At 38.2% G+C, this 23,160-nt stretch overlaps 1 protein-coding gene across 1 annotated transcript; it reads right to left on the reverse strand.

Annotated features, from left to right (window-relative positions):
- Positions 1 to 8,549: 8,549 nt before the first annotated feature.
- On the reverse strand, positions 8,550 to 23,049 carry LRIT3 (leucine rich repeat, Ig-like and transmembrane domains 3). Its single transcript, XM_071431770.1, has 4 exons — positions 21,853 to 23,049; positions 20,113 to 20,591; positions 12,341 to 12,646; positions 8,550 to 11,325 (listed from the first exon to the last, which is right to left on the reverse strand). Exons 1-4 carry the CDS (start codon positions 21,966 to 21,968, stop codon positions 10,262 to 10,264), a joined length of 1,965 nt encoding a protein of 654 aa, XP_071287871.1. The 5' UTR covers positions 21,969 to 23,049; the 3' UTR covers positions 8,550 to 10,261.
- Between the last annotated feature and the right edge of the window lie 111 nt (positions 23,050 to 23,160).

Here is a 23,160-nt window from a genome sequence, read left to right on the forward strand (position 1 = left end):
TTAGGAAAATACTCTAAAAAGGAGCCCCCATGCAAATTCTCCTCAGCAAAGTGCATGGAGAAGGTTCCTGTACCTCTTGGGCAGTGCTTTGCAATTTAGCCATAGGTGCCCAGTTTTCCAAAATGAAATAAGACTCCAGTAAGGGGAGAGGGGCACAGGAAATCTATTCTGGGAGCCTGCGCTCTCAATGGTGAAGAGACTGCTCCATTTGTGCATTTGCATTTGGCTGCCTTATTTAGAGCTGGGCTGGCAGGCAAGGCAGAACATGCCAGAAGAAACCCCACCACACCAAAATATCTGGGGCAAACACCAAAATTCTGTTGCAATCTATGTATTGAGAGAGAGACTTATGGAAGCGCCTACCTTATGTGTGCTGGCATCTCTGCTTACATTCCCAATGCTCACAGCCACTCACAGCTGCAAAATGTACTGACTAAGGGCAGGGGCTCTCCTCCAATGTTGCTGGATCACAAGCTTACCTTCACATTCCAGGATGAAATACCCAGAGTGACAGCTCTTCACTTTCAGACATGAAGGAGAAACTGATCCTGAGCTCACTGATACCAAATTCCCACTGATTACATAAAAAACACTGGACCAGACCTACCTTATGGAAATGACAGGTTCTTGTCTTGACCATCAGCACAGCTTAAAGAAGTACATTTCTATTTTATCCCTCAGAAATCAAAAGTGTTTAAGTCCTTTAGTAAGAGAATATCACTATCATATGCTCTCCAAGGCCCACTTAAGTATTATTTTTTTTAAAACAGGTATGGTTTAAATCAGGCCTGACATTAAGAAATAAGAAAAAAAATTGGAAAATATTTCTAATATATTAGAAAATAGTAGCAAGCATAGCAGCAAAAAAAGAGGACAGTCTGATTAAGGCCTTGGGATATGGTTTTCACGTCATGTCCTTTTACACCTGTCCCAAACAACCAGGTGCTACTGCAGGAGAATAGGATATGGACATTTCTTTTCCCAATCCTAAGTCTACAGGAGGTTCCACCAGCAAACACTCACTAGCAATTGGCATCAGTATTCCTTTTCCTCTACTGCCCAAAGCAGGCACCTCTTCACTTATATCAACAAAGAAATAACACCTTCAAAAATTATCAGTTAATAAAGATTATTCAAGGCATGGTGTTCTGTGGATCAAGCATGCAGCTACTACTAATGCTTTTATAATAAGATGAAGAACAATCTATTAAGTGCAGAAGCCTTCAAGAGAGGGAAGTCTTATAAGCAGTTAATGCTCAGTGATTTGCCTGTACTTATATTTGGCTACTGAGAACTCTTGCTACTGCTGCACCCAAATGAATAAATGACAACATTTATCTTTCACATCCCTCTGGTTTTACCAGGACTCATCAGACTAAACATATTGTGGAGACTAATGTACAAAGAGGAAAATACTGCCATATCTTAGCTTCATGTGTTTAACATAGACAGATTTACCATGCAAACTTACCTCTGAAATTGCCAGGATTTCTCCTCACTAACCAACTGAACTTTTCATAGAAGTAACGTAGTGCCTATTCAGTATCTGAATAAGTAAAGTCTTTTTGATGCAGCAAACTTCTTGGCAGTCAGTGCTCAGGCAGTGTTGTTAGGGCTTGAAATAATGCTCTGGAGACTGGAGTGCTGGACTCAAAGCAGTTTGCTGTGCTGGATTGCAGACTTACTGAGAAGCAGCATTTCCACAACTAGAATTCAGCCTACACTAAAGAAGGACTTGGTGTGCTACATTGTGAGTGGCAGTCACTTTTCCTTTCTGCAGCATCATTTCTTACACAGTGGACGTGCTAAATTCTGTGAGTAGCAACTTAATGGCAGCTGGAAGCACTGTTTCTCATAAACTGCTGAACTTTCAGGATGGTGGAACTGCTATGAAACACCTCCACATAAACAAAAAAAGCACTCTTGCAGAAATGTGCTGGGCAGAGCAGAGGTTGCTGATGGCTAGTAAGGCAAATTCAAAAAATCATGGAGAATTTTCATTTGTTTGCAGTCAGCAGTGATTATTTATCCACACCAGGTTCATACAGTGACCATTCAGTTGCACCTCCATGAGCCCATTACCCTGCTCAAAATCTCAGTCAACTCTAGTCTCCTCAATAAACAATTAGTCAGCCTCAGAGGCTTTTTTGGTACAGCGTTTTTTGGGATAGGTTTAAAATACATTAATAAGGGACATTTTATCTATTACTTTTTTATCAATACTGCAAGAGGCTTTCCCTCTACCTGACACATTGCTGAAGTTACCAAGATGTGGAAGCATATTCTGAACCTCTCACACATCCCAAGCTCTCACCAGACACTCCTGCTATTTATGCCTGCTTATTCTTGGTGTCTGAGCACTGCCAGAAACAACGTGGGACAGTATTCATCTCACTGAATGGAGCACCGCCCCCCTAAATCTTGCACCACTGGCATTTGCTGAAATGGCTGTGGGCTCAGAAACATTGTCAAATGTCAGTTCCCAGGATGTTGTCAATAAATCATTTAGAGCATCTTTTCAGAACCTATTCCTGTGTTTTCTCTCCAGCCCACACAAGGATGGCATCATACAGTTCACAAAGAACATGGCCTTTTTACTCCAAGCATTCATCAGAGGAAGAAATCTCATCATTTCAGCTATATTTTTAGGTGGTGACATTTGATTTCAACTTCCTCCAGGCCTGTCCCCCTGCCCTTTTGATGAATCACAAGCTATTTGTACTGTAATGGGCTTCCTATTGTTAAAAAGTTTTGTTAATTCATTCTGCCCAGAACTAAAACTGGGAAGGATCAGAAAGATATGCAAGGTGTGTTTTGAATGTAACATATCTAATAAAAGTACATCACTTACATAGCTTATTTCTCTCTTCAGTTTCAGTATTCTACACAGTGAGACTGACAATCATTCAAGGAGCACTATCCAAGTTCATTCCAACTACCTTTCTAGCTGCCAGCTGTTATCAAACACTGGTCTAGCTTTTCCCACTCAACATGTGGCCCATCAAATTTTTACAGTTCAGTTAGATTCCACTGATGACAAAGGTGTCAATCTTGCACCTCCTTTCCTATGCAGACTCTTCTTCTGTCCTTCAGCCTAGGTTTTCCCTATCCACAGGTCTTGTTGCAAAGCAGCTACCTCAGCTTCTGAATTGATATCAAATATAGTGGAAAAAATCACATACAACAATAGTCTTTTATCCCCCAGGTCAGATTTCTCTAAATTCTACTGAAGATCTTTCCTTTATCCATTACTGGAACTGGTGAATTGTTACGATTCTTTCTCCTCTCAGTTCTTGCCCATAAGTCAAACAATTGGAGGATGAGATCCTTCCACTCAGGGAACTGCATACTGTTCAGCAGAGTGTTTTTATTCTTTACTTTATCTTACTTGTGTGTTTTCTGTAGGAATCTCCCTTGCTTCTCATGCATTCCCCTCCACCACAGCCTTTTTGTTAGTTTAGAATCTGTGTTTGATCAGGTGCCAATTTAGTACTCAACTTCAAGGCAGACTTGCACATAGATAGTTACAATAAAAATTCTTGTTTCCTATTCCAGCCACAAAACTATCATTTATGTGTTCTGCTTATACTGAGCACCTTTCTAAATGTTAATCCACCAATTCTGGGCTTTTCCAGGATTTTATTTCAAAAAGAGCGATTGTTTAGTATTATTCCTTTTTTTGGTACAACTTCTGGCTGATCACCCCTTAAAAGAATTTTCAGGACCATTCTTCTAGTTTCTTTATACAGGTCAATGAGCTTTAAGAATTACCCTTTTTTCTCTCACATCATTTGATTCAGATTTCATTTCTAAATCTCTGAATCTTCAGTAGTGAGAAACCAAAAACTTAATCACCTTGTGACCAGCCAAACTCTTGTCTCTGCCAGCCCACATTCAAGCATTCTCTAGTGTTAAATTATTATCAACAACACAAGAAAATGTCACTTTACATCAATGAACAAGGGACTTTATTACTTACCTCTCCTCATGAACTCCTGTTACAGTTTGAAAGAAATATTTCATATAGCTACTGGATACAATGTCTATTCAATCATTTTTCCTGACCAGAACAAAGACCATTCTTTTTCTGCCTTGTGAAAAATGCTTCTTTCCTTGTTTTTGCTGCTGATTACTCTATCCAAAGGGAATGTCTGCTCCTCTGTCAAAGAGTAAAGAATGCTCAAGCAAGGAACAAATAAACAGCACTTTTGTGTATGAAAATATGCCTCCACCATTCTAGAGAGTTCCTTTCCTCATGTTGAGAAGTAATTTAGCACAATCTTCTACTGAAAAATGCTATGCTCAGATTTTAGGCTGAAGCCAGAATGATTGACACAGAACTCCAGGAACTGAGTGCTTTGGAGATATTGATCCAGACACAACAGCAAACAGTACAATTGCAAGGTGCTGTGCCTAAGTTCATGTGGAAGTTAAATCACAGAGGGAGAAAGGGGACAAGATAAGAGTACAGTAAGCAGCCAGCTACAGAGAATGGCAAATTAAATTTAGGATAGTATTACATTCTCTAATCCTCAGCTATGAAGCATGATGCTCAGAACAAACAGGAGTGTCACGATTCCTGTTTTCACATTCATGCTTCAGCAGGAGGAAATCCCTCCACCATGCCACTTCTGTGCCAGAGAACAAGAAACACCAAGCATATTCTTTTTTGGAGAATCAGTGAGAAACCAGAACAGGTCACTCAAGACCTGAGAGCATGCTCTGGAAAAACACCCACAGATAATGTCATTCCTGTGCAATCTGAAACAAGCCATGCACTGCAGGATTAGCTTAACATTGAAGAGGCTCTATGCAAAGAGAAAAATAACATTAAAAGATAGTAATGTTATTCTGACTTTACTTTGCCATGCCATTTAGCTGCCTGTTTACTGTATGCTTATATTGCCTTCTTTCTCTCTCCGTCATTTAACTTCCACATGATCTTAAACACAAGGGACTGGGCTATAAAACAAAAAAATATAATTGATCCAAGTTATTTTTGGAGTCTCAAGAAACTGGCCAAATATTAGCAGGAAAAAATTCAAGACACATGACTCAGTAGTCCATCCAATCAGTCCATGGCACTAGATTTCATCATCATTAATTAAATCAGGTTCTTACAAAAACCAGTACTTATGAGTATTGGATTTATTTTTCTTTTTCTTCAACAAAGGTGTGACTGTTTTAGAGACTGGAAAATACTACAAAGTAGACTATACATAGTGTTTTGTTCCTCTTTTCCAAAACAATACTAAACTAGAAAGAATAAATGAGAGTCAAGCAAGAACCTAATCTAGAGATTTGTTAATGAATTTACTTTTTTGAGGATGCTAGAGGTTTTCTTCAACTGTATGTCTAAAGGAAGAAAAATACTAAAAAAAAGATAAAAACAACAAAGTATTCATTTACTTGACCAAACAAGCAACGTATTGAATTTAAACTAGAGTTGCACCAAATATATTAGTAATTGTCATTTTGGATTGTTCTTAATTTCCATCTAGTCCAGTAGCATTCTCAAGTGCCAGTAGCCTATACCAGAGTCCTTAGAAGAAACTGCTTGAACTTTTCAAAGATCATAACAAAAAAATAAAAACCAAAAACAAAAAACAAACAAACAAAAAAAAACTAAAGGAAAAAACCAAACTGGACCAAAAAAAAAAACCAAAACCCAAGAAACCACAAATTCCTTTGCCTCCTCCTTAAAAAAGAAGATATTTCAGTAAAATATTTGACAGCTCGTCACACTTTAGAATAAAGTATTTTCTTGTCAGAGCCTCTTCTGCAAATGTAAACATTCATACACTGTCAGTAAACTGGTATTCCATTATTATGAGAGGTTAGTTGTAGTTGTTTGCACAGTCAGCTCCTTTCATAATACTCTTAAGTCAATCAAGTGTCTTTCAGAAATACCAGACATGAAGTTAGAACAAATATACTTAAAATATATACCTGGCAGGTGCTATTCATCTTGCTGCAGCAATTTTACATTCTTCTTTAAAACACTAGGTTAGGATGTTATTTCATAAAAAATAGAAAATGGGGAAAAGTGCAGTTACTTCTATATTGGAAAATATTATATCCTTTTGTTCATAGCTGCTTTCTGCCTTTTTGATTGAAATTATTCCCATCTTGAACACCTATGAAAAATACAGCTTTGTTAAAATAAAAAAAGTCTTCATACAGGCTGTTTCAGACTGATATTTCAGCTTGATTTTCCTCTGTTTAGCAAGGGAGTCTTTCAGATATATAAAAATGACACATTATTTGTGCCTCCATTCTGAAGAGAACTCTGATCTCTTGAAATTCAGAGTAAAAAAAATTCAGTTATTTGTAAATAAAAACAAAGCATCTGTTCTATGGAGAACTTCTCATTTTCAACAAAGGAATGTAACAATGCTGACCTGGAGCTTTTGTGGCTTCCTATAACACCTAGAACAATGCAATGAATTCTGTGAGAGAAGGCATCCAGGTCAGCAGGCCTCCAATCTACACACAGTTAGATATTTTTTTTAAAAGTTCATTTTGAAATTTCATCTGTTGTCATGAAGAAGATTCAAGTTTGTGTTTACCTCCCAGCCACAAATCTAACAAACTGGTTGTTTTTAAAACAAAGTCATAGATGAAGATGGATGATTGTAGTATATTATATCTTGGTTTCCGAGTCTCTCCAAAACTGTTACTGATGCATGCCCCTCTTTTTTGCAATAGACTCATAAGCTGCCTGCTCATCCCTTTTCAGTTTAAAAGCAGTGCTCTCCAAAAACTCCTCACAACTTTCACTGGGGCACAGGCAGACTTCAAGACCAGCTTCAAGTGCATTCTTCAAATTCCCCCAGTGCCATTGTCCCACACTCCAATTTTATAGCTGCCCCCACCTTGTCACGATTGGGCATGTGTAGAGCTCCAATCATTGCAATAATCCAGCAGTATCTTCAGGCATCATTTTATAGCTACCTGTCTGCAGATGCCCCAGCACCCCTGCCACTCAAATGCAGAATTGCAAGTAAAGGACATTGTGGCACACAGTCACAGAATTCTCTAGGACATCACCATTCCGTGGTTTCTCAGCCTTTCTGTACTTTCTCTGAAAATTCATTTCTTTTCAGTCTTCCTTTTGTCCATACAGTTACACTCATCACACGTTGTCTAAAGCTATAAACAAAGATGAAAGGGTCAGGCATACACACTGCCTTGTACAAAAACATTTTTTTATTTTCACATGAAAACAACTTCTGGTTTACTTACTTCTTTGAAAAGGTATTGAGTTTGAAATGTCCTTTGTTTAGCCCCCTAGACATAGTCCAAGTGTGAATGCTTTTGCTATTACAGACATTGTCATGTTACACATTAAAGAGTTTTCTGTCTTAATTGCCTCCCTGAGAAAAGTATGAGACTCTGATGATGGTGCAAGGAATATAAAGCCTACTGTGAGCAATGGCAAGGACTAAAATAGATGCACAGATGCCTTAAGTTTGGCTTAGTAAGTGCACATTGAAGCCAAGATTATGGTTTAATATGATAAAGTACTAAAAAGTATTATGATAAGTACTATGCTCACTAAAACACTAAGTAAAAATGAGGTTTACTTAGAATTCAGCTCACATTACTCAGTTATTTCATTAGTCATCCAGTTTTGACACATCCGTTGTAGGTAATGTATAAAAAGATGTCCAACCTTTTTGGGAAAAGCAGAATGAACTCAGAAAACAAAGTGCAAAATATATGAAAGGCGACACATAAACACAGGCTAAAATCTCTCTGCATTTTCCTACACAGATTATATTCCTCACTGCTCATACCAATGCTTGATCCAGTGCTGCATTTCAGAAGACATTATACAAATGATTATGGGTGACAAAATCTATCTCACAATGGTTCCATCATTAACAACTGACAATATAAAAAATTACATCTGTTAGCAAAGTATTTCTTCAGCATTTTAATCAAACCCATTCTGGGTGATATAGTGCAAATGTCTTTATTGTGTGATTTGCCCTTTGTGTCAAATTCCTGCCAAAATTCCCCAGCACATTTGGTGTTTTGACATGGGTTACAGAAGCATGTTTGGATTATGTAACTCTTTTGTCACAAGAACCATGGAAAAAATAAGGTATAACATGTTTTCTTGAAAGAACATGATCTTGATAGTAAATTTCATCTTTGATACACTGATAGCCCATGTGGCCAGAGATTAATTTCTAACTTTATGACATGCTAATTCCACAAGGATTAGTCAAACCCAAAGGTTTAACATTCGCAAGTGAGCTCTCTCCAATGAACTGTGCACCACCTCAGTTTGATATATTGATGTATCACCTGCAAGTCAGGTGATATCACTTTTGAACTCCACAATTAGATTTAGAGCTTTGAAACCTGAAATCAAATGATCTCCAGGAAAAAATGAAAGTTAAAACAATTGTTCTCATTAACAAAAAAACATGGTATTTTTAATTGGAAACACCTTCAACAACTACCAACTATACTGTCTATGAGGAAAATAGAAGGCAAATATTAGAACACTTCAGGTCCTGCACAAACCTGCTTTGTCATTAACGTGTCAGATGAACCTTGGTTTTGACACACAGAGAATCTCTTTTCCCTAAAAAACCCTAAATTAAAAAAAAAAAAACCTGCCAAAGTAAAATAGCTTAGAAAGATAAAACCATTTTCATTGCAATCAAAATTATTCATGGAAAAAGAAAAAAGACTGATTTTTAACCACACATACTTGTAACACAGAAAGGGACACCTAGGATAATTCTGAGCAGGCAAGCTAATTTTGCACTTTTGAACATCCCACCTGCTGCTTTATTACAGATCCCATAGTCTCAAATACTCATTCTACTAATCCTGGTCACTGGACACCATCGTGTAGGTGCTACAGAGATTTTTCAGTGTGTTCATTTCCTGCCATGATTTTGTGTCAGAGGCTTTTTGACACCTCTCACCAAGCTATGCCTTACAAGACAAGCTCATCAGCACTCCAGTAGGCAAAACTTCATCCTACATTAGTGACAATGAGAAATGCTACTGTTTTGAAGCTGACAAACTAAGCTTTGGTTTGTAGCTGAGAGTAATATTTCTCCCTCTGGAAAATGTCAATTCCCAGTTTCCTAACAAAACAAACAGTTCCTCTAGGCATAGAATGGTCCAAGAAAACAACACAGCTGTAATTTTCAGGAAAAACTGTGGCTCACAATTCATACATACTTCTAAATATAATATCTGAACCTAGAACAACAAAAGTTCTCTTATTTATTTTAGGCATTAAAAAAAAGCAGCCTCAGAATAGACTATTCATTATTATCATTAACAGGCAATTCTCAATTCACTGTTACTATTAATTTCTGATTTTTAGACATGGGGAAGCACATTCACTTTCACTATGCTCATTAAACTTCACATCCAACATGTCCCAAGGACAAAAACTCCTCTTACTGTATTTCAAAAGGTATTATATTACTGCACTGTATTACATAATACTGTGCAATATCTGTGTAATATATTTACATCTAAGAGTGTGTGTTGTATTACACAGTACCACAGAATTTTCTGTACAGAGGTTTCTGAAATTGAGGTATATAGACAGACACATCCAAGTAAATTCTAAGGCTGACATTTTGCAATAAGATCATCTGATGTAAGTTAACATAATTATCTAGTGTCTCTCAGTTACGTCAGGACACTAAAGAAGCTTCTTTGCCCTTTACAATAACATCTGCAAAATGACAATAAGATGTGCATTGTACCTCTCAAGAGCCCATAAACTGTGACTTCTGTCTTGACTGGAGTGAGAATTCTTCAACCCATGATACAAGAAAACTTCTATATTCAAATAAAGTTTTGATCACAATAGAAGTAGTTAAAACTGTTTTCCTATTATGTTGAAGGACATTGCTTCCAAGAAGATTGTGATTCATGTTTGATACATAGCACATCATGTGGTAAAATGAGAGAAGAGAAAACAGAATGTTTTAATAAACCAAAAAATATCTTTAACCATAGAGCCACTTCATGCTGTATTTTTCTTTGGAAGAACATCACTCCTTCACATCCAAAATCACAAACATAAAAAATAAGAAAATATACAGGCAACATTTTTCTTCTATTCCCCCTCCTACCCACCACCACCCAGTAAGACTCTATTACACCAGATAACATATTCTGACCACCATCTAGCATCAACTTGCTTCCCGACACAGCATCACCAGTTTGAATTAATTTTACCTATTATTTATTTCATCTCCACCCTCACCCATGTTCAGCACAGATACTCAGACCTGGAGCCCTCACTTTTGAAGGTCATTTGAGAATCCATGCTTGACCTAGAGCAAAGGAGAAGTCTTTCTGACTCATCTGTGTACCTTCGTGCCCAGAGCTGGTCTCCTGCACCCAGTGTTCGAGGCTTCAGCGACAATGTTTCAAATTGCACATAAGTCTCTTTTGCAAGTTCAGCTTCCTTTGCAGATTTTGGTTTCAAATGAAGTTTTAAAACTTTGTAGAGTAAGAAAAATATCAAAGGTAAAACAACCACACATGCTGCACTGCTGGCCACTATCAGAATGGAAAACTCAGAGCTGCTTTCATCATTTAACCCATCAGTGGAGAAAACAACACACTGCTCTTTTGTAGGTGGCACGCCTTTGGGTGAGACACATGCCATATATTGAGTACTAGGTTGCAAACCATCGATTGTGACTTTGTTTTTGTTAGAATCTGTGCTGAGAGGCAACATATCTTTCTCACCATACTTGGAGTATAACACAGTCACAGCAGAATTGCCTGTGGCATTGACAGTTTTCCAAGTTAAGGTCACTCTTTCATCAGATTCACTGATCACTCTTAGGTTCTTCACAGTAACATTTTGCTCAGTCATACCTGCTGTGCTCAATGAAGTATCCTCACCTTTCTTGCTTAACTCTCCAATCTGCTTTCTGTTTCCATTTGTCACTGCCTTTGAAACTTTCTTTCCATCTAGCATGAGCCTGGACTGCTTTCTTTCAGTAAATGTCATGCTGGTTGATCTTTCAGTGCTCACCAGAGCTGTGGTGGTCAATGTGATGGGAAGAGGTCTGGTTGTCCTCTCAGGTTCCTGCTTGGATTCCTCCTGAGTTGTATTCTGCCTCTCAGCCTCTGGCTTCCTCCCAAACTTCTGTGGTGACACAGTTGTAGTAACTACACCAACCACTGTGACAGTCACAGCAGCTTCTGACATTCCTGCCAAGTTCTTGGCTTTACATCTGTATTCTCCTGCGTCCTTGTATGAAATTCCTGTCAAGCTCATTATGGACCACCTGACACCCTCTCCAGGAGTTTCTTGAATTACTATGGGAAATTGCAAAGAGTAAAACATTATGAATTGGAAGTAAAGAGGAAGTAAACATTGCTAGAATACTTCTTACCTTTCTGCCAGAAGGAATTACATGTATGAAAATTTTAAAAATTAAACACAAGCAGTCAAAAAAACACAACAACAACAACAACAAAACCAAAACCAAACCAAATTTCCAAAATAAACTATGGAATTCCCAGCCATACTCTATTATTAAATAAAAGTGCTCAGCTTGGGTCAAAATGAAAATAAATGTCTAGAGTAATTAGAATACAGTTTGCAATTTCACTAAGAAAAACAAAACCACATAAAGTGAAATTGAATGTCTTAAGGCTGCTATTGACTCTTAAATACAAGACCCACTGACTTCCTGTGACACTTATCATGCTAGCCATTTAAAATTCTGTTGGAAATTTCTTTTGTCCTAAGATATTTCAGTTCTCTTACCTTCATCAGACCTATGATAACTGCTGACTACTTGGCATTAGCAAGTAGCATTTTTTACATTTAAGTTACTGCATAAGTATCTGTCATAGCAACTAGAATGATGTCAGACAATGATGCCTTGCATCAATTGCACACAGAAAACATGAATCTGGAAAATTTTATGTTTATAATGCTGAGATTTAAATTGCTCAGTTATGGCCTCACTGGCTTTTTTAACATGAACATTTTCAAACAGAGGTTCCAGCAAAAAATTCTCCTTTATAGCTTCTGAGTTAGGGTCCAACTAACCCAAACTCCATTTCCCTTTATCCTTCCCCCACTTCATCCATTTCTCCCTTCCACACACATTGCTCTTGTAACAGACCAGATCCACAACCAAAACAGTCTGCTGGACATGGTAAGACCCAGAACTAGACAGAGAATTTCGTAACAGCTGTTGCACAGATACGATTGCCAGTTTGACGCAACACATGGTCTGTTGTTACTCATTACAATGATCTCAAAGCACAAGCAACCCAACAATTTTTGGTTATCCCATTTCCTATAAAAGAGCAGTTATACCTGTGTAGTTGACTGGAATATTGTCTGATCTATTCCAAGTGAGCTGTGGTGTTGGGTACCCCGTGGCGTCACAGCGTAGCAGGACGTTGCTGCCCAGTGGGGAGGTGATTTTTGTTGCTGAGGTCATCACTGATGGTTTAAGACACTGCTCTAACTCAGCTCTCTGGAACAAGATTCCTGCCAGGCTCTCAGGTCCACTACATGAAACCAATGGATCAAGAAGTACAATGGAGGTGTCCACAATTTTGGAAAATTCAATTAGCTTTGAAATGCGACAGTCACAGAACCATGGATTGTCCTGAAAACCTGAGGCAAGAAGAGGAGTGGGGAAAGAAAAAAAAAGTTGTCGGTCAATATATGGATATTGTGATTACAGTATGACACATGACTATCACCAAATACAATCAAGAACAACCCTGGACCTATTATGAGCTAATATTTTCTCTTTCAACTTGTGTTTTTTGTTCAGCTGATTGGTGGGAGAATATTCTCAGAGGTTAGGGAGAACAGTATGAGTGTTTTTGTTAAGCTAAAAAACTTCACAGAAGTCTACGGGAGCTTAGTGACGTGCTGGCATTACCTGTGCTTAACTTTGCTATTTATCTACCACATTTAAGACCACTTTGAAAAGATGTCTTAAGACTGATGATACATTTTCACCTGCCTGTGCCTCCTGGAAAGACAGCTTCTCTTTGCTTTGTGTCTTAGTCCTTCTTTAGGCTCTTGCAGCTTGACCTTCCCTGACTCTTTTTTCAATGCTTGAGGAGAATACAATGATTTAAGGGTTTAGAGCTTACACCAACATCTCTGTTCCTTGAGAAAAAGGGATAAAGGCTAAGGATAAAAAGTTTTAGGCCAACAAAATTTTTATCTGGCTCTGAACCACACCAATATTGTTAGAAGTTGGCTTCACTACAGGCTCTGAAATATATTCAAGAAGAATAACAGAAGAGTAGAAAATAGGAAGGACCACAAAACACCATAATGACTACAATATCTTTATGATGGCACACAAGAACCCTCTCTCTTCTGTCAGAGCCAATAACATTTGTTTCTTGCTTCCAGTATATTAATTAGAAGCTTTTCCCTCTTTGTGAATTTATGACGTTGGAAGAGAATAACCATTTCTGAGGAATGTCAGTCTAAATCCTCAGCTGGTATTGATTGCCCCACTATGTTGACTTTCATAGAGTAGCAGTGACTTCACCAGGTAAAATATGACACAGCATATCACTAAGGAGTTCAAGTATTTTCCTATTGGACTCATACTTTTGAATATGCCTTTCTCATTTTCTCCAAGTGCTACTAATAAACAAAACTTATGGTCTGAAATAAGGGATGCAAGGACTCCTCACTACTGAGTTTACTGATCAGTACAATAAACAAGTCATATAAGTCAAACCAGTGTTAAAAAAAAAGAGCCCTGAACACCTGCAAATAGTTTTCAGAGTGTAATTTTAAGAATCATCAAAACAGCTCTTGGAAAAATGATGGGTTGTTCTGGAAAAACCTGCAGATGAAAGAATACATGAATATTTAACTACTTCTTCCTTTTATGACCAGACCAAGATTAGGTTATTTTAAGCACAATGGTAGTGATTGGTTAAAACTATGGTAAACCCCAATTAATCCCTGCTCTTTAAAACAACACTTGACCTGAAGAGATTCCATGACTTTGACATCACAATCCAATTTCACCCCTTCCAGACAGAAGAGATTTTACATCTATTCACTACTTATTTTTTGTGGTGAGCAGAGAAGGAGAAGTCAAAGGAAAGTGAGGAAAGCAGCAACCGCTTTTCCTCAAAAAAATCTCCAAAACATAAAAATTTTGCCTGTGAACTTCACACACATATTCATAAGGAGAAAAGATACTATCCAAGTGTTTTCTATATCTAGGTACATCAACTGCTTGTGCTCATAGAAATTCTGCTCAATCAGGCACATGTATGTAACTATTTATGCTCATCTTTTCAATTAGGGGAGCTCTGTAGTCAGAGACAATACTCTGGTAATTTTCTTTTTCTTCTCACTTTCTTGCAATTTTCATCACTATGTTAAGAAATTTACTGCAGGAAAGGAAGGGGTTTATTCCTTTTTTTAACCTACTTGAAGCACTCAAAGCCTTTGAAATAGAATGAAAGAATGGTTACATTAGAAAAGACCTTTAAGACCATTAAGTCCAACTGCTAACCCAGCACTGCCAAGTCCAGTACTAAACCATGACCCTGAGGGCTACATTTACATGTCTTTTAAGTACCTCCAGGAATGGTGACTCCACCAGTTCCCTGAGCTCCCTTTCAGTGAAGGAACTTTTCCTAATATATATACCTGGACAGCTTTCATATTCTCCCAGTATCCTGAAGAAAAGCCCGAGTCATTATGATAGGTATCAGAAACCGACAAAATGAAAGGAATGATGAAGCAACAAGGAACAGTCCTTAGATTGGATGGCTGTTAAGTCCAGCCTGAACACAGGTTTGACCATCTGATTGTAGGGCAGAAGAAGAGTTATGTCAGTCAGCCACTTCATCTTCCCCATCCATCATGCTTCCCGATGAAACTGCCTAAAGAAGCAGGATTTACACAAATATATATAATAGATACAGATATATTAGTTCCTTCCTTGCCCCCACAGCACAGCCCCTCAGTTTGTCTTGCCAATATCTGACAGTATTCACATTATTTCTAGCTATTGTAAATCATCAAGTTATGTGAATTCTCAAAATGAAAAGATGAAAGAACTATTGAGTTGGAAGCAAGAAAAAACACTGAATTTCATTATACTTCAGTTAGTGTTGAAGAGAACAGAAATATGAATGTAAACCTAGTTTCCAAGCTACAAGGGGCATTTTGAACTTCATTCAACAGTTTGTGCTGACAAGATGTTAGAAGTGAAAGCAAACACGTGAAATAATAAAGAAAAGGTTAAAAAGGGGGGCAGAATTGGAAAATTGAAAATATTAGGGAGCTTTAATAAAAGAAATAATTTCTTAAGAAGCAAAAATTAAAATAATGATAAATCTCTGATGGTACATGTATTTGAGGAAAGAGAGTATCTTTTTAAACCCTGGATTCTTTTGTAGAAATATCAAGGCAGCTTGTTGATCTGAGAAAGAAATACTAGCCAAGGTAAAACAAACATTGATAAATATTTATGCACTGTGATATACCAATGCAGTACTATTTTAATATTAATTATGCATTATAAATTGCTCTAAAACCCTTTACTCTAGATTTAGCATATTTTATATTTACTCTCACACATTCATATATGTATGCTTGCACGTACAATGGCAAACTTATGTATATGTGTGTCTGTGCATGCACATTTTTGTAGTCTCCTCAGTAAGCAGGGTTTCTCTGGGCTGTGTCAATATGGACTTTAGCTATGAGCAAAATTTCCTTTGTCAATCAGTAACCAGACTCAGACCATAACTTGTGTAACACACTGATTTTTAGTTGCTGCAAAACAGCAAGATGTAAACTATTCAAGTTTTGGGCTGACAGAAATACTCACCACAGCTTGGGCCAGCCTACCCCAGGCTCTTTCCAACTGAACCTACACATTTTGATCCCTGGTTCTAAACAGTGAATTTCATATCCAACACTGTCACAGCATTTTCCCCACATGGCAATTGCTAAGGGAGTAGTTTCAGGAAAAGCAGTATCTACCCAGTGGCTCAGCTTAACAGGTGTGGGAACCTGATGGACCTGCAGTATTCCAAATTTTTGGCACTTCTGCATGCAACAGAGGCAAGATCTCACACAACTGCCACTCTGTCAAATACTGGACTATTCTGTTCCTCTCAATGACTCACTAGAGTCCACCATACAGAAAAAGCTACTGCCATCATTCCTGCCAGAAATGTAAATCTCTGTACAGCAGCCAGTGCTGAAGTTTAGTTCTGATTTCGATCAAAGTATCAGGCTATGGCTCCAGAGGTAACCAAGAGGGCCAGAGGAATTCACACGCTGGTCCCCCAGTCATTTGCACTGTTTAATTTTCAGCTTGCTCCACAGCTCTGTTCTGAGCTGTTCCAAAGGGCATTTTCCAAGACAAAGCCAGACACGGGTCCAGGGACAGCTGGCACTCCAGGGGTTGCTCACTGAAAGGCATGTGGATGAGACCACAGCAAGGATGGCTCTCTCTATCCTATTGTTCCCCCCAAAGCAAGTGCAGTGGGTTTTGCACCTCCAAACTATTCTGCATGTCTGTCAGCCCTTCAGGCATACAACATACCCCTGCTATTTCATTTTCCAAAAGCATAGATGAATGATTTCCAATGCAATTTTCACATAACTTCAGGCAGGTTAGACTGAAGAAAAAAAAACGCCATTCCCAGAATTACATTTGAGAGTCACTGCAGAGCCCACAGAAAACCAAGGGCTAAGTCTTACGAAGTGTGGAACAGACAGCCAGCTTTAAAGAGAGCTGCCCCTAAACTGTGTGGGTAAGAGCCAGAGGGAGCCACTTGGCCAAAGGGCCAAGAATCCCCAAGCCTCTTTCATTTAGCATAGGGCACACACAGAGGAACATCATACAGTGGGAAGCAGTTAAAAAACCCAAACCTCTCAGTACAGAGATGATGAACTGGAATAAAGAGATGCTAACATGCCAGTCCTCTGTCAAAAGTAGCCTTTGGCTGCTCCAAGAGTCCTTGAAGTAAACATGGGGAACCTGAACTTTCTCATACAAGCAACTGTCTTGATGCTCAGTCAAGACATTGAAGATAAAATTGCCTCCCGGTATTAAAAAATACATTTGCACAAATGTATGAGTTTAGCTGGTTTTGATCTTGTTAATTACATGCACATGACAATCTTGTTTTACCAGAACCAGGAGAGAAGACAGCTCAAGTCAGAATTGATTATACTAATTAGAATCCAACTGCTGTGTTCCTGACTAGACAAAAACCACATTTATTTACTCTGGTAAATGGGATTCAGCTTCCAGCAGAGTTCTGGCTGCAGTGATCATTCCATGTAGGTACACAGGTCAGGCTGAATGCTCCCCCAGAGAGTGGCTGGAGCCCATAGGACACTCTTGAGCATCAAAGTATGCAATTGTGGGCATCTCATTTTAAGAGAAACATTTTTTAAACCTAAAGGTGTCCAAAATGAACCAGTAACTATGGTAGAAAATGAAAAGAAAATAAAAGCACCACATATAGCAAAAAAAAAAAAAAAAAAAAAAAAAAAAAAAGCCAAATCAAACAAATGAAAAAACCCAACAAAACCGAACCAAACAAAAAAACCCCAACTCAAACAAAAACCAACCAACCACACAAACAAAAAAACCCACAAAAACTTCCACATTATATTAGAAGCTGGTGAAAGAAATTGTGTGGTTTGTTAGGATGGCAAACAGGGAAGGAAAACCTATGAAAGCTTGCTATAAGAGATGGTGATTAGATTTTTCTGTATGCCCATGCCCTGTAGGGACAAGAGGTAATCAGCTTAGTTTGCAGTAAGGGAGATTGAGGTTAGATATTAGGAGAAACTTTCTCACTACCCTGACAGACAGATAAGCACTGGAGGGGGTGCCCATGGAAGGCTCTGGGGTGGTCTGGCCACAGCTTTAAAGACAGCACTGAGTTTACCAGAATGGCTCAGTTCCTCTGGACCTGTATTCCTGTAGGCTTGGTCCTTCCTGACCACATATCTCTGTGATCCCTATCTGTAGCTCAGAGGAGGAGGAGGAGGATATCTGTGGGATGCACCTCTTTCTCAGGCTCCAGCAAGCCCAGCGGAGAAAGGACGGCCATCAGAAAGGATGCACTAATACCAAATGGAGTCTAAATAAATTTGTCAGAATAACCCATGACATAAAGAGCACTGCACTTTCTAATCTCCAGAGAAAGGGGATGTTTTCTTATTCACTATAAAGTTTCTTATGTAGCAAGCACTGTCTGTCCGCACCGGGATAAACTCATAGGAAAACTATTATGTCCATAAAAAAAAAAGAATTCAGCTAATTGATTCACAGCTTACCCAAGGTAAATTTACTCAATATAACACAAGGAAAGTACTGCCTGGAATTTTGTATTCTCAGGTGCAAATCTATAATGGCTGCACAGAGCCTCCCTTAGCACCTAACAGGAAATAAAAAAAAAAGGAGACGCAAGGTTCTGTCTAAACCCAGTGTGTGTAACTCTCTGGAGGCCTGTGTTAAAACCCAGCTATAGTTCATAATGAAAATGGTCCAAAGGTCACATCCAAAGCCTTCAAAGAACTCAATGCTGGCACCAGAGGGTTTGCCAGGACTACAGGAGGCTGGAAAAATGCCTGCAGCAAGGAAGCCTGCAGATGATTCCCAGAGTTAATGGGAGAGAAGAGTGTGTGTGATGGTTTAAGATTTTTTTGGTGGTTTTTTGTATTGGGGGTTATTTTATTTTCTCAGTTCCTTTAGTTTTGCCTGAAGTGGTGAGGGCTATGTAAGATAAGGAAACCAATTAATCTCTGGGACTCCCACATGAGATCATGAAGATTAGATCTATCACAATCAGCTCCCACTTCACAGCCTCCTGTAGTCTTCATTGTGGGGACATGGAAAGGAGTACTGAGATGGACTTATTTTTACAGCTTTTAGTATTTTATTTTTTAAAGCCTGAATAAACCAAAACCCTTTATCATGCAAGCCTACAGTTACCATATTTATGAAGCCATGCAGCCTACTTGCATCTATTAAATTACTTATATAAAATATGATCTGAATGAGAATTTCAAGCTGCAGCTTCTGCTGTGAAACAAAGCAGCTAAACAAATGGACACTGAATACTGGGAGTTTAGATCAAGAAATTGGAAATATTGGGCAGTACAATGCAGATCAGATCTTTACCAGTGCTTATAGAATTACTGCAGTAGATACAGCCAGCTGGTTTTCCTCCCTTCCACCTGCTGCACTACAAACACATCAAATATGCACTTCTATGTAAACAGTGATAGAGAAGAACAGTATTGATAGAATTGTTCCAGCTTGAGACTGAAGAAGAGAAAGGGATTACCCTGGCAAGACCTGGAATTGGAGATGAAGTGTCAGATAAAGCACAATGCCACAAACAGAACTGATGCAACTGCATGCTAGAGAAGGGGATCAAATTATGAAAAAAAACATTCTGACCAAATTATTCTTAAATACTTACCTTAGATACTAAAAAATAAAGTACCATGAACAAATAGGGATCATACTCCTATTTTCTCTCATATTCAATATGTAAATTGCAAAAAACTTGAAGATAATCAGTCAGCTTTAGAGTAATGCAAGGTCAGCAGAGGTCCCAGGGAGACCAGAGCAGCTCTCTTCTAAGCCACCAACACTATCTGCAGCATTGTGTCACAGGACAGGCTTTATAAGAGCATCAGCTCTAGCTGCATGCTTGGCTTGGGAGCCTCTGGAAAAAAGCAGTTGCAAATGGACAGGCTTACAGTTGCAAACACAAAGAAAGATGAGGGAAATGTCATCAGAAACACAATATAAGTCCTCTATTTATATAGCTACTGAATGGCCTGTATTCCTGCAATCTGGATTCTCATAGCTTTTACTTCAGTTTTATAGCTTTGAAGTAACAACACACATGGAGGTCACCATCTTCATTTTATGTTTTTTTGTTACCAGTAGAAAATAAATAAATGACCACTGAGCAAACCACAAGAGCAACCTGGGTAAAACCCCCTTTCCTGAATCCTAGGCTGGTCCCCCAACTGTTCTCACTTGGAAGTTAACATTCAGGTATATTTTGGTAAGGAATGAGATGGGCTGCTCAACATACCCAAGATTACTCTCTGTGTCACCAGAATGTCTGTGTTCTTGGACACGATAGCTCCTGAGAAGGGGGGCCAAATGTCCATGAGGTCTGATGGCAAGGTGGTCAGCTTGTTGCTGGATAGGTCCAGGTAGGTGAGGTTTCTCAGGAAGCGGCCAGCATCAGCGGGAATGCTGGTCAGCTTGTTGTTGTGGAGATCAAGAGTCCGTAAATTGGGCATCTCAGCCAGGGATTCCCAAGGGAAAGTTGAGAGCAGATTACCATCCAGCCTCAGCTCATGCAGCTGTTTCAAGTTATAGAAGCTGCTGATATCAATGTTGGCTACACAGTTGTAAGTGACCCACAGGTACTTGAGATCTACCAGGTAGTAAAAGGCTTCAGTAGGAATCCTTCGTATGACAGTTTTCTCTATACGAAGCTTTACAGTATCCACAGGAACATTCACAGGGATCTCATACATGTCAGGGTCATTACAGAGTACAGACCTAGCAACAGGGAAGGAAAAATAAAGAAAAAAAAGGAGGGGGAGAGACATATTTGCATTAATTCAGCAGAAGTTTGAATTTCAGATTCAAAGATACAGAAAGCTGTAGCTTTCTGCAACACTACTACCAGAACGAAGAACACAGAATTCAAGAACAGTCCTCTGCCTTTAAAAGCTGAACAAACTCCACAAACATGGAGTCTCTAAAGACCAAAAGAATACAAACCAGAACTGATCCTTCCACATAAAACCTAGATTTGCTTCATTCTAAAGTAGATAAGCACCACCCTCTATCCACCCCTCACTCTACTGACAACTGAAAGACAGAAGCCATTGTACAAGGAATAATACATGCATGCGTCTCAAGTGGGAAATGCATGCCCCTAATTAAAAATATTAAAATTCAAAATTAAGATTACTAATCTCTAATTTTTCTGTATGATGAGGAGGCAAAGTATTTTCCATACTTACCTTTTGGAATAGACTGAAAATTTAAAATATATCAAAGAAAATTCAGTAAAGAAGAGCTTTCTGGCCCTCTTGTTGATGTCTATGTACAAATTACTTGTTTTATAGAGATGAAAAGAACTTCTGCTCACAATGATTTCAGTGAAATGGGATTTCTTAGCATTTTCAGTTATTTGATTTCAGGAAACAATTTCTTTGGGGTATATTGTTTGCACATACTAGCTTGAAGGATCCCTTGCCTTCAATAAGTCTATCCTTAATTTTCTCCCTCTTTTCTCTAGATTATTCCTCTATTTTACTTTTTCCTCATGCAGCTTTATTCCAGATAGCCGGTGACAATAAATAGCAATGAGAAAGAGCATCTCCTAATATTGACACGACAATACCAGGTCACCACATTTCAAATTAACCTCCTTACTATCAAAAATTACATAATTTACTGCAGATTTAAAAAAAAATAAGAAACTACTGTATTTATTTAACCAGAATCCTCTTACACTAGTTAACTAGTTTGTAGAAATAGAAAGGACATTGGAATAGTAGGAATGTCATGGAGCAGAAAGAAATTGCCTCCTGCAGAAAATGAAGATTTAGAGTAGCTATTTGCTAAGTACAAAGCCATAATCACCATCTGCTCCTGTTCAAGAATGCTGTTAGCCATTGAGTGCTAATGTAAAATATGCTTCATTGCAACTATGCTAGAAATAATTTCCAATGTCTGAGAATGTTATCTCCAATTTCTTCAACCCTTTCCCTTATAAATGGCCCTATATAACAAATAATAAAATATATACCTTGTTCCAGTGCCATCACTTCTGCCATGGTAAACGCAAGTGCATTGTGAAGGACAAAAGCCATGAACATCTTCAAAAAAACTCATTAGGAGGTAGAAGCAAATAAACAGATACATGGCTTCCTCCCAGAAGAACTGACATGAAGAAATGTGAAGGCTTTACTCCTCAGAATTCATGTGCAGTGTGCTACAAATGTGAATGCAGCCATCCATTTAGTAACAGCAGATTACAACAGATTAGCCCAGATCTGTGGTTGCTTAACCTTCAAATGTATCCTGAATGCCATCAGTTAAACCAGCTCACTCTTTACTCTGTCAGAACACACTGCTTCAAATCACATCCAGCCATGTTCCAAGGTCGTTTTAATGTGTAGATTGTAAAGTTAGTGTGTAATAAAATATCTCTTTTCCTCTCCTAAGAGGCAGTGCATATATTATACTGTCTATGAAGTGTTCCAAGGTTCCTGAAGGAAATCTAGTACACCATGAGGATATTGCATGGCATTTTCTTTAATACTGAAAATGGTAAATTAATAGGAAGCCTAGATTCCAGAGCTTTTAAAAAATCCCATAAAAACAGGGTTTTGCCAAAAATACATATATGGTTTAAGTTTTACACTGCAAAGCCAAACTGCATGTGCACACACACATAATAGTTGAAGCTAAACCTATACAGTCATCTTTTTCACCCTGAACAAATCCATTGCTCATACTGACAAAGGTATTTCTTGAAAATCAAACATCAGACCTACATAAACATAAGACTGACTTAAAAGTCATGAGAAATTACCATAAATATTTGCTCAGTTTTATGCACCACACAAGTGAGAAGATTTAGGGTACATTTTGTCATATTTTCAGGATTTGCTGTGCAGTCAAAAGCACTAGAAACATGCTACTCACAAAACAAAAGCTGTCTTTACTACAAATTAATTTAATTAAACCAAATTTAATTTGGTTCTACCAGTCAAATTTTTAAAAATATTTTAAATATGCTTAAATTCCTTCAAAACCCTAAAACCTAATAAACGATTCTATGGGGTCAGTGTAGATATTTTGACAACATATTCACAGAAACAGAACTTTGCAAAGCATATCAACATGGACACTTGGTATGGACATATACCAAGTCATATAGCCATAGGGAAAATTCAGAATATTTGAAATCTGAAAAACTTTCAAGGGAACCTGGCAGAAAGTACCTCATGAAAGGAATTAATACATAAGAAAAATCTGGGGTTATTGAACCTAAGAACTTTGCAGTTCCATCTTTCCTGGCCCCTCTGTCACCTTGTCTAGCTCTGTAAAA

This window comes from Agelaius tricolor, unplaced genomic scaffold (assembly GCF_023055355.1).
Source record: "Agelaius tricolor isolate 1412-34295 unplaced genomic scaffold, bAgeTri1.0.p SCAF_8, whole genome shotgun sequence".
NCBI classification, from domain to species: Eukaryota; Metazoa; Chordata; class Aves; order Passeriformes; family Icteridae; genus Agelaius; species Agelaius tricolor.

What these genes read in the sequence shown, in the direction of transcription:
- LRIT3 (XM_071431770.1), bottom strand. Translation starts at nt 21,968, where the DNA reads ATGTATCTGTTTATTTGCTTCTACCTCCTAATGAGTTTTTTTGAAGAT. An exon ending in GACACAGAGAGTAATCTTGG is followed by an intron (nt 12,647 to 20,112) that starts GTATGTTGAGCA and finishes TTCTTGCCTCAG; the next exon opens with GTTTTCAGGACAATCCATGG. An exon ending in TATTCCAGTCAACTACACAG is followed by an intron (nt 11,326 to 12,340) that starts GTATAACTGCTC and finishes AATTTCCCATAG; the next exon opens with TAATTCAAGAAACTCCTGGA.